Raw genomic sequence first — 13,196 nt, forward strand, 5'->3', positions numbered from 1 at the left:
GATTTACTGGTACTGTAGCGAAATTACAATATCTCAAAGACTGAGTTTTTCAAGTTTTTCATCCCCTTTATAAGTAATAGGGTAGTTGCACGCCTTTATTGCGTCACAGTTTGTTTGATACAGTTCACATTAGTGTCAAAGTGCAGTTAGTGTTATTCCTGTTAATACTCCAAACCTTAGCTTTCCCATATGTTTTTTTTAATTAAACTGTAATATGCAGTGGTCACATAAGCTTCTCTTCTGTCTTCAGATGCACTTTTAAAATATTTCACCACCACCCCAACGACACAGCATCAGGTGCTTCTGTCCCTCTAACTCAGCACAGCAGAGTGACACAGCATCAGGACTGAAGGCTGCACCAATAGACCCTGCTGACTGGCCATCTCTTCTAACTGATTATGTAAGATGAGAGTTAGTTCACAGAGGACCATTTCAAATAAAAAGCAGTGACACATTTCCCAAAAACAAAGATGGGAGAGTGTCAACATGACTTCTGTAACAGACTCAGATGTACTCAAACAGAAATATAGCTTGCACTGCTTCTGCTTTTAAATGTTTTCTCCAAAAGAATACAGACTTAATAAGGAAGGACTAAAGGGCTGGAAAAATGCAAGCCACTTGCTGAAGGTTCATGAAGATAGCCAGGAGCACAATACCCACATGGCAACATGGAAGGAGTTGCAGGTCATTTTGCAAAGTGGCTGACAATAGATAGGAGAAAGATGGCACTCTGAGGCTGAGAGATGATAATGTTTGACCAATGCCTTATTTATATTGTATGTTTATCACTTGTTTCTTTCTTCAGTTTTTATTTGGTGTGATATTTTTTACTTAATATAAATAAAATCTTGATACATACATGCAGTTTCTGTGTAAGTGTATGAACATTGATTGTGAAATTGACTGCAATGCAAGGGAGCGCTGGCTAAGATCTTGCCTAGGGCACCAAATTACTCAGGGCCGGCACTGACGACATAAGCCCCGACTGTTCTCTTTCTGATCAATACAACTAAATTAAATCACTGTAGATATGCCGAGTAACAAACAATATTCCTCACATCGCGGTAGACGGAGTTACAAGCTAATCATTACCTGGTACAATGCCATGCTGCCTTTCTGAAGCCTGAGTAGCTACATTTCTCTAAACTTCAACCACTTCAGAGCGTACTGAACACAAACTAACGTTATAACTGCCCGGTCACTTGAAAGACACTTTTGCTCACCGGTAGCCAGTAGACAAAGCTAAACACCAGAGTTAGCATACAAGCTAGATTTAGCAACAAGCAGTGTAGCTCGACTGCAACATCGTATGGCCATATGCACTATTGCGAGTTTTACTGTAACCGCCACCACCATAGCCTTATGGTTAACACACAGAATGAAACAAACATCAAGCAGAGGTCCTTACTTGTCCAGCAGAAAAGTCTTTAAAAATCCCTCGGCTCCCTCCACCTCTGAAAGGACATTCTGATATTTATCCTAGTTTTCTCTTTGGCTCGGTTCTATTTACACTACTTTTCTTCATCACTCTTCTCATTTCTCTTTGACAAGGGCAATGGTGAGGCATTCTTCTGCTCTGTTGTTGTCTGTTCATTGTTTACAGTTTGGGCTAAAGCTTGAATGAATCTGACCAGGTAAGAGCAGGCCTTGTGCCGTCACATGGGAGAGGCGCTGTCCAGTACATGCTGCTTAAGGGAGGGGGGCTACCAGCAGCTTATGTACAAGAATGACACTTGTCAGACACTCCCCTTGGCTCTGTTAGGTTGTATTGAGCCAGGAGCAGTTGTTATTCTTGCAAGTCAAATTACAGCCACTGGGTGGAGCCACAGACGGCGTTTTTTTATACAGATGACCTGTATCTTACTCTATTGTCAGATCATAATGGCAATTTTAGCAAATGTAACAAAAAAATGTTACAGACCACAGCTTTAAGCTGAAACTTGACCTGAATTTTACCACAGGTCATCAGTAAGCACCTATTGTGTCATAAAATTGCACTATATGAAAAAACATTTTGGTGAGCAACTTCGTACTTTGATTAAAATTATTGTCTCTCCTGCGTCCATGACTAGGATAGGTTTGCCAGGATAATCTAAGTTAATTTTTCTTCAGTTGCCTGCTTGTTTCCATAGTACAAAGATCCCAAGTTCCCTGAATTGACTGATTTCCTGTTTTACTCTGCCTGCTGTGGTCACAATTTTTAAAAATAATTTATTAGAGATTTACTGATTACAACTTATTTGTAGCATTTTTTATGAACCAAATATATAACACCATAAATATTTATTCATACAAGAATATTCTTTTCTTTTCTTTTTTTTTTCCATCAAAACATGTAGTGGACCAAATCAAATATTATGGTTGGCCAACTTTGGCCTGCAGGCCAAACCATGGGCAGCCCTGGGCTTCTTTATCAAGTTCAACCAAGTTGTTTTTGACAGCCCAAGTCTCAGCCTCTGCTTTGCAGCTTTAGATCAAACAATGAAATATTTAACATTTTTCCACAATTCTGTGCTTTTTTATATATGCAGTAGCCATATTTGATAGATAAACAGAGTAACTGCATGAACCAAGGGAAGATGTGGCTGATAGGAAATTCTGTTCATACACAATAGAAATGCCTCACCACTGGAATGTTTCTGGCACAAGGTTTGGTGTGTGATAAGTGTGTTGTTATAACTGTTCATTCCAGGTGGAGACGTGTGTGTATCGGGTCATGACAGTGGGCCAGTGTTTGAAGAACAGCCCATCAGTGTAATTTACCCAGAGGGCCTAAAGGAAGGCAAGGTGACCCTCAGCTGTCAGGCCAGAGCCAGCCCAGCCGCTTCCTACAGGTGGGTAACACATGCACCCACACAAACACACACTCACTGAATGGAATCAGTTTTAGGGTGTCAGGCTCGACAAAAGAGAGAGGACTCAGACGCAGAATAGCAGCAGTAATGTCAGGTTTTATTTTACTTCTTGGATGGGACTTTGAGGTCTAAGTCTTTGGCTGAAAGCCATACTCTCTGGCCTTGCTGGTAATTAGGAGCAGGGCGTCATTTTCGATCTGCCATCTTCTTTGCTCGATCTCCCTGCCGGATCAGCACCTGTCGAGCAGCGGCCCAGATGTGTCGGCAGCGTTGAACCATGGTATAGGCTGAGGGAACCGACACTTCCATTTCATTGTCTGGAAACAATGGGGGTTGATAACCTAGGGCACAATGAAATGGAGATAGACCAGTAGCAGAGGTGGGCAATGAATTGTGAGCATACTCAACCCAGACCAGGTGTTTGCTCTATGTCGAGGGGTTCTGGTGCACCACACATCGGAGGCTGGTTTCCAGTTGTTGATTGAGGCGTTCGGTCTGGCCGTTAGCTTCAGGAGCCAGGTTGATGTGTGTGTTTTCTGATGTTCTTTGTTGGAAATTGTACATAGTTTCTGTTATTTTGTGTGTTACTTCCTTGACAACTGATCAACTTAAAGCTCTACACTGCTCTATTGCAATGTTACAAGAGACACCCCCATCTGAGGCAGAACACCTTAAATTAAAGAGGGATTGGGTGGAACAAGTATACAACGCATCTTATAAGGGAGAGAGAAAACGAGGGGTTGCTATTCTATTCGGAAGGAATGTCTTTTTTTAACAGCGAAAAGGAAGAGGAAGGATTGCAGATATATTATGGTGATAGGTATGATTGGGGACAATAGGTTTCCATTCTTGAACCTAATGCACCAAATGAGGACTGTCCAAATTTTTTTAAGAAAATAGCATCCAAATTGGCGGATGAAGGGGAGGGAATCATAGTGGTTGGGGGAGACTTTAATTGGGTACTTAATCAGAGTATGGACCAGAGTATGGATTCTTACTGTTCGGAGAATGATGGATGGATTGCGTTTGATTGATGTATGGCGTTATCATCCCAGAGACAGAGATTACACATATAGGTCCCACAGGGTTTCTGCTACATGTAATTGACTGTGGCGCACCGCAAAATAAAAGCCACCACACCGTAAAAATTCAGTGTTTCCCATACATTGATTAATATTTCTGCCTTTCCAGTGCATACTGATGTTTCAGTCAGTCTCTTTTGTTTTCATTACTTTTTATGACTTCAGTGCTGCTAATTCAGCGCTGTATTAGTGAAAACAATAATAATACAAAGCTGTTTTCGGACCTGGAGCAGTGCACTTCACATGCTCGGAGGCTCCTCCACTCTTGCACACACACACTAACACACACACACACGGTGACAGATGGTGGGTCTGTGTGTCGCTCCGAAGCAGCCATGAATTAGTTACAAAATGACAAAAAAGTCGCCTATGACTGACTGTACGGTGAGTTAAAGAGTATCAGAAACATCTAGTTTGTTCACAAAAAATCTGATTTCATGTAAAACCGTTGCCATAATTAAATCCAGTGTTAGAGAAAGGAAATATTTTACTGTCATCTTCTACAGCAGTCCTTGACGTTAACTAGCATGTTGGATGTTTAGCTTGATAATTAGCTAGAGGATTATAATGGTCACTTAGATCAGAGTCCTGCATAGGTCTTATTTTGCAAACCTGCACCCGCCCGCACCCGCCATACTTTAAACCACATCCGACCCATTTTCTGACAGCAGCACAAATTACATTCCTTACCTGAGCCTACCCGCTATAAATTCATACCGACGCCTGAAGGAAAATTGGACAGACGCAATTTTTTAAAATGAAAGTAAGCCAGCGTGGGCAATGGGAGTTCTGGGAGGGTGCAAGCACGCATGAATGAGCTCATATGAAATATAAATGCTTATCATTTGTGTTGCTAATAATGACTGATGATAAGCGAAAAAAACCTGACCCGCCTCTCCAGGCGTCCGACCCGATCCGGATCTGTGTCCGACACAGTACATTATTTTTTTTTTATAATCAAATAATAAAAATAAGCCTAGTATTTCTTTACAGTAGCAGACATAAGTATAATTAAAGCTGCGAGCAGCGTTGGACGGACCCTCGCAGTCCACGCCCCTCGGGGCATGCTGCCGTCAGGGCTTCCGCATGCAACGCCTTGAAGAAGCTGTTTCTTAATAATTTGGTGGCCTGCTCCCGCTGGTATTAAGTAATGTACGCTGAATTAAAAAAACAGTGTGTGTACTGCTGCATGATTCCCCAGACAAAGACTGAGTTGATGGTCCGCTTCTGGAGCTGACTGATGAAAATGTCCACATGAGGCATAATGCAATGAAATAGTTTAAGGAAGAAGCTAAAAGTATCATCGTCCAGTAGCTGAAGAGAATTTTTTCTCCAGTTCTTCCAGCTGCTCTACACACCAGCGATGATGTCACGCCCTCTCGCTCACGCAATACACACCCATTATAAAATCAGAAGAAGGCCTAAAAATCCGTAAAACTAAAACTGTGACGGTTTGGAAACCGTAAGAGATTTTTAAAAACTGAATACATGCCCAACAGTTCAAGGTCTTCTGACTCTTTAAAAGTGGAATGGTATCTGTAGCTCAAAGCATGAAGCACAAGAAGAGGTTGAAAGTCAATGAGTTTTGAAGAGGATTTTGAGATTTTCCCATTTACTTTCCATTCAAACTAATCAGACTGCGACCAGATCGCCATCTATTGGCCGATTTGCACCAAATTTTACACAGAGTCTCATCATTCCATGGCACACAATTTTCAACATTTACATGATAATCAGACAGTATTTTGTTAAGATGTACACAATTGTCTGCGTTCAACACAATATGCAGGAATTTGTTGTTTTAAATTTCGGCTGTTTTATGGACTATCAAAATTCTTCTGATAACTTTTTGTCGGGAAGGTCCACAGATGCTTCACGCAAAATTTAATGCAAATTGGTCAAATTGCCTAGGAGGAGTTCGAAAAAGTAGGTTTTGCATTTGTCGCAATTTTGCGAATGGAACGTTAATGTAAAAGTGAGCGTGGCCTACACCAAATAATTCAGCTGAATGCAGGGAACATGTAGATATAAGGTTTAACAATGTGTGACACATTATGTGTGAGTTATGGGCCAAAAACGCTTTGACATAAAAAATAGCGCCACCTGCTGGTCATTTTTGGTGTGTAAGTTGCAGGGGCTAGTCTATACCAAGCCTATGAATTTCATTTCCACAAGTGTTATGGTGTGGGCACAGGGCCAAATATAAAATTAAACTGGCACCAGAGCGCCACCTAGTGGCCGATTGATAAGCATTTTGTGAGATATGCTCAAGAGGCCAGTGGCAATAAGTATACCAAGTTTGGTGTCAATCCGTTAAACCGATGTGGAGATATAAACTATTTGAATTTAAAGAGCGCCACCTTGTGGTCATCGCCTACACTTTTGCAAACATCCTCAGGAATTCATGTCAAAGTATTATCTTAGGTCTCATGTCATTTGGACACACCATTGTGGAGATATTTAACACTTCCTGTTTGGGAGGAAATCTGCAGGAAGTTGTTATTTAATATCTTGAGTATTGTTTGGCCTATCAAAATTCTTTTAATAACTTTTTGTCAGGAGGGTCCACAGATGCTCTATGCCAAGTTTCGTGCAAATCGGTTAAATTGCCTGGGACGAGTTCGAAAAAGTAGATTTTGCATTTGTCGCAATTTTGCGAACTGAAAGTTAGCGCGAAAGTGGGCGTGGCCTACACCAAATAATTCAGCTGGATGCAGCGAACATGGAGATATAAGGTTTATCAATGTGTGACACATTATGTGTGAGTTATGGGCCAAAAACTCTTCAAGTGAAAAATAGCACCACCTGCTGGTCATTTTTGGTGTGTAACTTGCAGGGGCCAGTCTATACCACCTCTATGAATTTCATTCCCATAAGTGTTATGGTGTGGTCACAGGGCCAAATCTAAAATTAAACTGGCACCAGAGCGCCACCTAGTGGCCGATTGATAAGTCCTTTGTCAGATATTTTCAAGGGGGCATTGGCAATGACTATACCAAGTTTGGTGTCAATACGCCCAAGCAATGTGGAGATATAAACTATATGATTTTAAAGAGCGCCACCTTGTGGTCATCGCCTACACTTTTGCAAACATCCTTAGGAACTCATGTCAAAGTATTATCTTCGATCTCATGTAGGGATGCTCCGATCAGGGTTTTTTGCCCCCGATCTGAGTCCGAGTCCTTTGACTTTTGAGTATCTGCCGATACCGAGTCCCGATCCGATACTCTTATAATACATTTAAAAAATGAAAAAGATCGAAGAAAACTATCCAAGGTGTCCCTTATTTATTATTATATTTTAATAAGTAACATACACAACACATCACACACAATTTTGCATGCAAGCAGTACTTGAACATTCTCCGGTCAAAACAGAAAAAATACTCTTCACATTAGAACATAGTGCAACTTAGACTCAGTAGTCTCATATTAAAACAAACAGCATCTTAACTTAAAGTGCTAGAATAAAAATAAATACAATATAAAACAAATGAGCCAATATTCAAGCAGTACAGTGTGTAAACTGAGCACTTATGAGATAGCTTGAAGATTCTCAAGTCAGAACAGGTATTCACATTAACATAGTGCAACATTGGAACTTATTGCAATTAAAATATATAAAATGAACAAATGAATCAATAAAAGTGACTTAAGTAAGGCCAATAGTTGTGCATTTTGTAACTACACTCCTATTTCTTCTCCTCTGCCTTCAAGACATGTATGTTTTTCTTGATGAAAATTAGCATCTCAACCCTGTCAGCTGAGAGCCTGTTCCTGTTCTCATCAAGGACATTTGCAACAGCGCTAAAAAGTCTTTCGCTGTCCACAGAGCTGCAAGGGGCACAGAGATACCTGGTAGCAACAGCGGCTAGTGAGGGGAACTGAGTGGCATTTTCTTTCCAGTACTCCAGTGGATCACTTCCCCTGAGGAGAGATAGTTCTGTACCTGTATGTCTGCTGAAGAGGTGCTCACTGACCGGGTCTGTGACTGCCTCTCTTGTATAATCTCATCAAAGGTGCTTGCCAGGCTGCTGCTTCCTTCACGACGTGGGGACTTGCTCACTGGCTCTGCTGCCTCTGGCTCTTTGCTGGTGGTGGCCCTCCTCTCCTCCATCTTCTTTGCTACCTCCTCGATGAGGTGGTCTTTGGCATGCGCCAGGTGGGCTGACTTGGTGAAGAAACTAAAAATAGATAAATAGATAAATTACACACAATTCAAAACAACCTAAGAAAGACACACCACATAGCACAGCATAGGCAATTAAATTACAGATGGACTCAAATATATAAGTAAAAATCTAACAGTAAAACTCTACATTGAAAGGGAAATAAAGTATTGGCTTAATTCTAGTGTGTGGTGATGAATTTATAGTGATCACATGTTGCACAAAAGGTCCATTTTAATTTAACTGTACTTGCCCATCTTTGTATCTGGGGTCGAGTAGAGTTGCCATGTAGAAGAGTGGCTCTGTTTCCACATTTGCAAAGCGTTTCTCCACTGCCTCAAGGAGAGCCCTCTTCATTGTCCTGATTCCCTGGTCTTGCTCTTCCTCTCTCGAGAGAACACGTCTGAGGACTAATGAATGAATGAATGAATGAATGAAGGGATGATGGTTTGTTTCAACTAACAAAAATGTTACAATTCAAAATGATAAATAAAAAATTACCTGTAATGGCAGGCAACACGTCAGCTGCAGATGCAGTCTCTCTGCTCACATCCCTGGTCAGCTCTTCAAAGGGAACAAGCACCTCTGCTGTCTTCGCCATCAGCTCCCACTGGTGAGCAGTCAGTGTCGCTGGTAGAGTGCGTTCAGCAGCATACACACTGAGAGCCCGTTTTTGTTCTAACAGACTCTGCAGCATGTAGAGGCTGCTATTCCATCTTGTCTGCACATAATAAATATAAGATATCATTAATCATGTGCTTTCATTCACTTTATTTTTGTGCAGAGAACTATTATGGCTGTGCAGTGGATATACTCTAGCTTGGCTATGGGGTTATTATTTATTAGTATTCAGCATTTTGGTCAACTGATGTAGTTTTTAAATGTGCCTTATAAATAAAGTTGACCATGACTATAACAAAGAAACAGTGTTGGCAAGACAGGTGCAGAGGTATTTATTTATTACTAAAAGTGCATGGAAATAAATAATAGAGGATTAAAAATAAATATACAAATGGAAAGAGGAATCTCACCTGCACATCTTGCTGCAGACGCTTGACACACATGTTCAAGTCCACCTGGATATCTTCCAGACGGGAGTAGGCCAGAGGGGAGTGCTTGAAATGGCCGACTATCTTTCTTGCGTTTGCCAGTGTGTCTGTGACGCTGCGCTGGGATAGCAGTCCCTCGTGCACGACAAGTTGTAATGTGTGCGCCACACAGCCCAGACTCTGTACTCCCATGTCCAGCATGGCTCTCTTCATATTTGCGGCGTTATCACGCAAAATGACATGAACTCGTTTTTTTTCTATTCCCCAGTTGTTCAGCATCTTCTCAATCTCCTGCTGGATGCGCTCAGCTGTGTGGGAGCCTCGAAATTCATGCGCGTGCAAAGTCGCACGGCATAACACAAAGCTGGAGTTTATCCATTGAGCAGTGAGGCTTAGAAGGGACATGGGGCACACAGACGAGCTCCAGATATCTGTGGTGAATGCGACGTCAGGCACATCTTTCAGTAGGACAATTAACTTGTCGATAATTTTTTTCTGGAGCGCTGGTAGGGCCTTTTCCGTCATGTGGCGTCGAGACGGCATTTCGTACCTTGGCTCCATGTACTCCATAAGCATTCTAAAACCCGGGTCGTCTACCAGGGAGAGTGGCTGGTCACTCATTGCTATCATTTCAGCAATTTTTTGGGTTAACTTTCTCGACCTTTCGCTGTCATGGGGCAGTTTCTCCTTCCTCTTAAAAGCCTCTACCACTGTGAGCTGGTGGCTAGTTTTCGGCTTGATTGTTTGCATAAACTCCACATGTTCGGCCGGGTGTTTGTTTTTTAAGTGCCGAATTAAGTTTGTGGTATTAAACGACGCTTTGTCCTTACCACCCCTCGATATTCCAACTTTGCAAATTTGACAGTTTGCGACTGCATCGTTCTCCTCACATACTTTAAAATACTTCCACACAGCAGACATGGTGCGCCACAACTCGCCACTCCGCTTCAAAACAAACTAGCATGCTGGTCTTCTGCACATGCGCATGCCGTAAACGGTGGTAGTAAATACTCATTTTATTTTTTATTTTTTTGAATCACCAATAGCCCATATATCAACAATCTAATACAAATAATGACTAAATAAATATATATAAAACCGATCTCTGATCGGGTCGTAACGTCCGAGTCCCGATCGAGTCTTCAGTTGCATGATCGGCCCCGATTTCCGAGTCACGTGATCGGATCGGTACAACCCTAATCTCATGTCATTTGGACACACCATTGTGGAGATATCCAACACTTCCTGTTTGGCAGGAAATCCGCAGGAAGTTGTTATTTAATAACTTGAGTATTGTTTGGCCTAGCAAAATTCTTTTAATAACTTTTTGTCAGAAGGGTCCACAGATGCTGTGTGCCAAGTTTCGTGCAAATCACTGAAATCGCCTGGGACAAGTTCGAAAAAGTAGGTTTTCGACATTTTGCGACGTAACAAAAAAAAACGGTAGGCGGAAGTGGCCTATACCACGCGTGGATATAAGGTTTTTGAATGTGCGACAAAGTATATGGGCGTTATTAGCCAAAACGCGCTGTGCTTAATAACAGCGCCACCTAGTGGTGGAAATTCAGGACGACAATAGATTATAAAATTTTTCGCCGGGTGGGACTTATATTCCAAGTTTGGTGAGTTTTGGGGTATGTTCAGGCAGTGAAAAATGCAATCATTTCGTCCGAAGAAAAAAAAAAATAATAATAAAGAATTCCTTCAAATACAATGGGGTCCTCGCAGGGATTCCCTGCTCGGGCCCTAATTAAAGCTGCGAGCAGCGTTGGTCGGGCCCTCGCAGTCCACGCACCTCGGGGCATGCTGCCGTCAGGGCTTCTGCACGCAACGCCTCGAAGAAGCTGTTTCTCTATAATTTGGTGGCCTGCTCCCGCTGGCATTAAGTAATGCACGCGGAAGACAGAAAAAAGAGCGTGTACTGCTGCACGATTCCCCAGACAAAGACTGAGTTGATGGTCCGCTTCTGGAGCTGGCTGACGAAAATGTCCACATGAGGCATAATGCAATGAAATAGTTTCGGGAAGAAGCTGAAAGTATCATCGTCCAGTAGCTGAAGAGAATTTTTTCTCCAGTTCTTCCAGCTGCTCTGCCGTCAGGGCTTCCGCACGCAATGCCTTGAAGAAGGTGTTTCTGTATAATTTGGTGGCCTGCTCCCGCTGGTATGAAGTAATGTACGCTGAAGTCAAAAATAGTGCGTGTACTGCTGCATGATTCCCCAGACAAAGACTGAGTTGATGGTCCGCTTCTGGAGCTGGCTGACGAAAATTTCCAAATGAGGCATAATGCAAAGACATAGTTTCGGGAAGAAGCTGAAAGTATCATCGTCCAGTAGCTGAAGAGAATTTAGATGTAGATGTAAGGTTTACTAAAGTGTGACACAATATGTGTGAGTTATGGGCCAAAAACACTTTCAAGTAGAAAATAGCGCCACCCGCTGGTCATTTTTGGTGTATAAATTGCAGGGGCTAGTCTATACCACCCCTATGAATTTCATTCCCATAAGTGTTATGGTTTGGGCACAGGGCCAAATATAATTTTAAACTGGCATCAGGGCGCCACCTAGTGGCCAATTGATAAGTCCTTTGTCACATATCCTCAAGAGCGCAGTGGCAATGCCTATACCAAGTTTGGTGTCAATCCGCCCAACCGATGTGGAGATATAAACTATTTGAATTTAAAGAGCGTAGAATCTTAAGTAGGTCCACACACCTCGGTGAATGCTGCCGTCAGGGCTTCCGCACGCAACGCCTTGAAGAAGGTGTTTCTGTATAATTTGGTGGCCTGCTCCCGCTGGTATTAAGTAATGTACGCTGAAGTCAAAAATAGTGCGTGTACTGCTGCACGATTCCCCAGACAAAGACTGAGTTGATGGTCCGCTTCTGGAGTTGGCTGACGAAAATGTCCACACGAGGCATAATGCAAAGACATAGTTTCGGGAAGAAGCTGAAAGTATCATCGTCCAGTAGCTGAAGAGAATTTTTTCTGCAGTTCTTCCAGCTGCTCTATACTCTGGCGATGATGTTACGCGCTCTAGCTCACGCCATAGACACCCATTATAAAATCAGAAGAAGGCCTAAAAATCTGTAAAACTAAAACTGTGATGGTTTGGAAACCGTAAGAGATATTTAAAAACTGAATACATGCCCAACAGTTCAAGGTCTTCTGACTCTTTAAAACGTGGAATGGTATCTGTAGCTCAAAGCATGAAGCACAAGAAGAGGTTGAAAGTCGATGAGTTTTGAAGAGGATTTTAAGATTTTCCCATTTACTTTCCATTCAAACTAATCAGACTCCGACCAGATCGCCATCTATTGGCCGATTTGCACCAAATTTTACACAGAGCCTCGACAGTCCATGTAACACAATTATGAACATTTACGTGATAATCAGACTGTATTTTGTTTAGATGTGCAAGATTGTCTGCTTTCAACACAATATGCAGGAATTTGTTGTTTTAAATTTCGGCCGTTTTATGGACTATCAAAATTCTTTTAATAACTTTTTGTCGGGAGGGTCCATAGATGCCTCACGCAAAATGTAGTGCAAATTGGTCAAATTGCCTAGGAGGAGTTCGAAAAAGTAGGTTTTGCATTTGTCGCAATTTTGCGAATGGAAACCTAGCTCGAAAGTGGGCGTGGCCTACACCAAATAATTCAGCTGAATGCAAGGAATAAGTAGATATAAGGTTTAACAATGTGTGACACATTATGTGTGAGTTATGGGCCAAAATCGCTTTCACATAAAAAAAAGCGCCACCTGCTGGTCATTTTTGGTGTGTAAGTTGCAGGGGCCAGTCTATACCAAGCCTATGAATTTCATTTCCACAAGTGTTATGGTGTGGGCACAGGGCCAAATATAAAATTAAACTGGCACCAGAGCGCCACCTAGTGGCCGATTGATAAGCATTTTGTGAGATATGCTCAAGAGGCCAGTGGCAATAAGTATACCAAGATTGGTGTCAATCCGCCCAACTGATGTGGAGATATAAACTATATGAATTTAAAGAGCGCCACCTTGTGGTCATCACCTAGACTTTTGG

General features: G+C 42.1%; 1 protein-coding gene across 6 annotated transcripts in view; it reads left to right on the plus strand.

The window, feature by feature from the left end:
- Nucleotides 1-13,196, plus strand: part of cntn2 (contactin 2) — a 96,282-nt gene that overhangs the window by 34,036 nt on the left and 49,050 nt on the right. For all 6 annotated transcript variants that reach the window (XR_005075474.1, XM_037101069.1, XM_037101065.1 and 3 more), the window contains one exon: nucleotides 2,693-2,834. Coding sequence is in view for 5 of the 6 variants with exons in the window: in XM_037101069.1 (XP_036956964.1) it covers nucleotides 2,693-2,834 (142 nt within the window). In the remaining variant the exon portion in view is untranslated. The remainder of the gene's footprint in view (nucleotides 1-2,692; nucleotides 2,835-13,196) is intronic.

This window comes from Acanthopagrus latus, chromosome 6, assembly GCF_904848185.1.
Source record: "Acanthopagrus latus isolate v.2019 chromosome 6, fAcaLat1.1, whole genome shotgun sequence".
Classification (NCBI taxonomy): Eukaryota; Metazoa; Chordata; class Actinopteri; order Spariformes; family Sparidae; genus Acanthopagrus; species Acanthopagrus latus.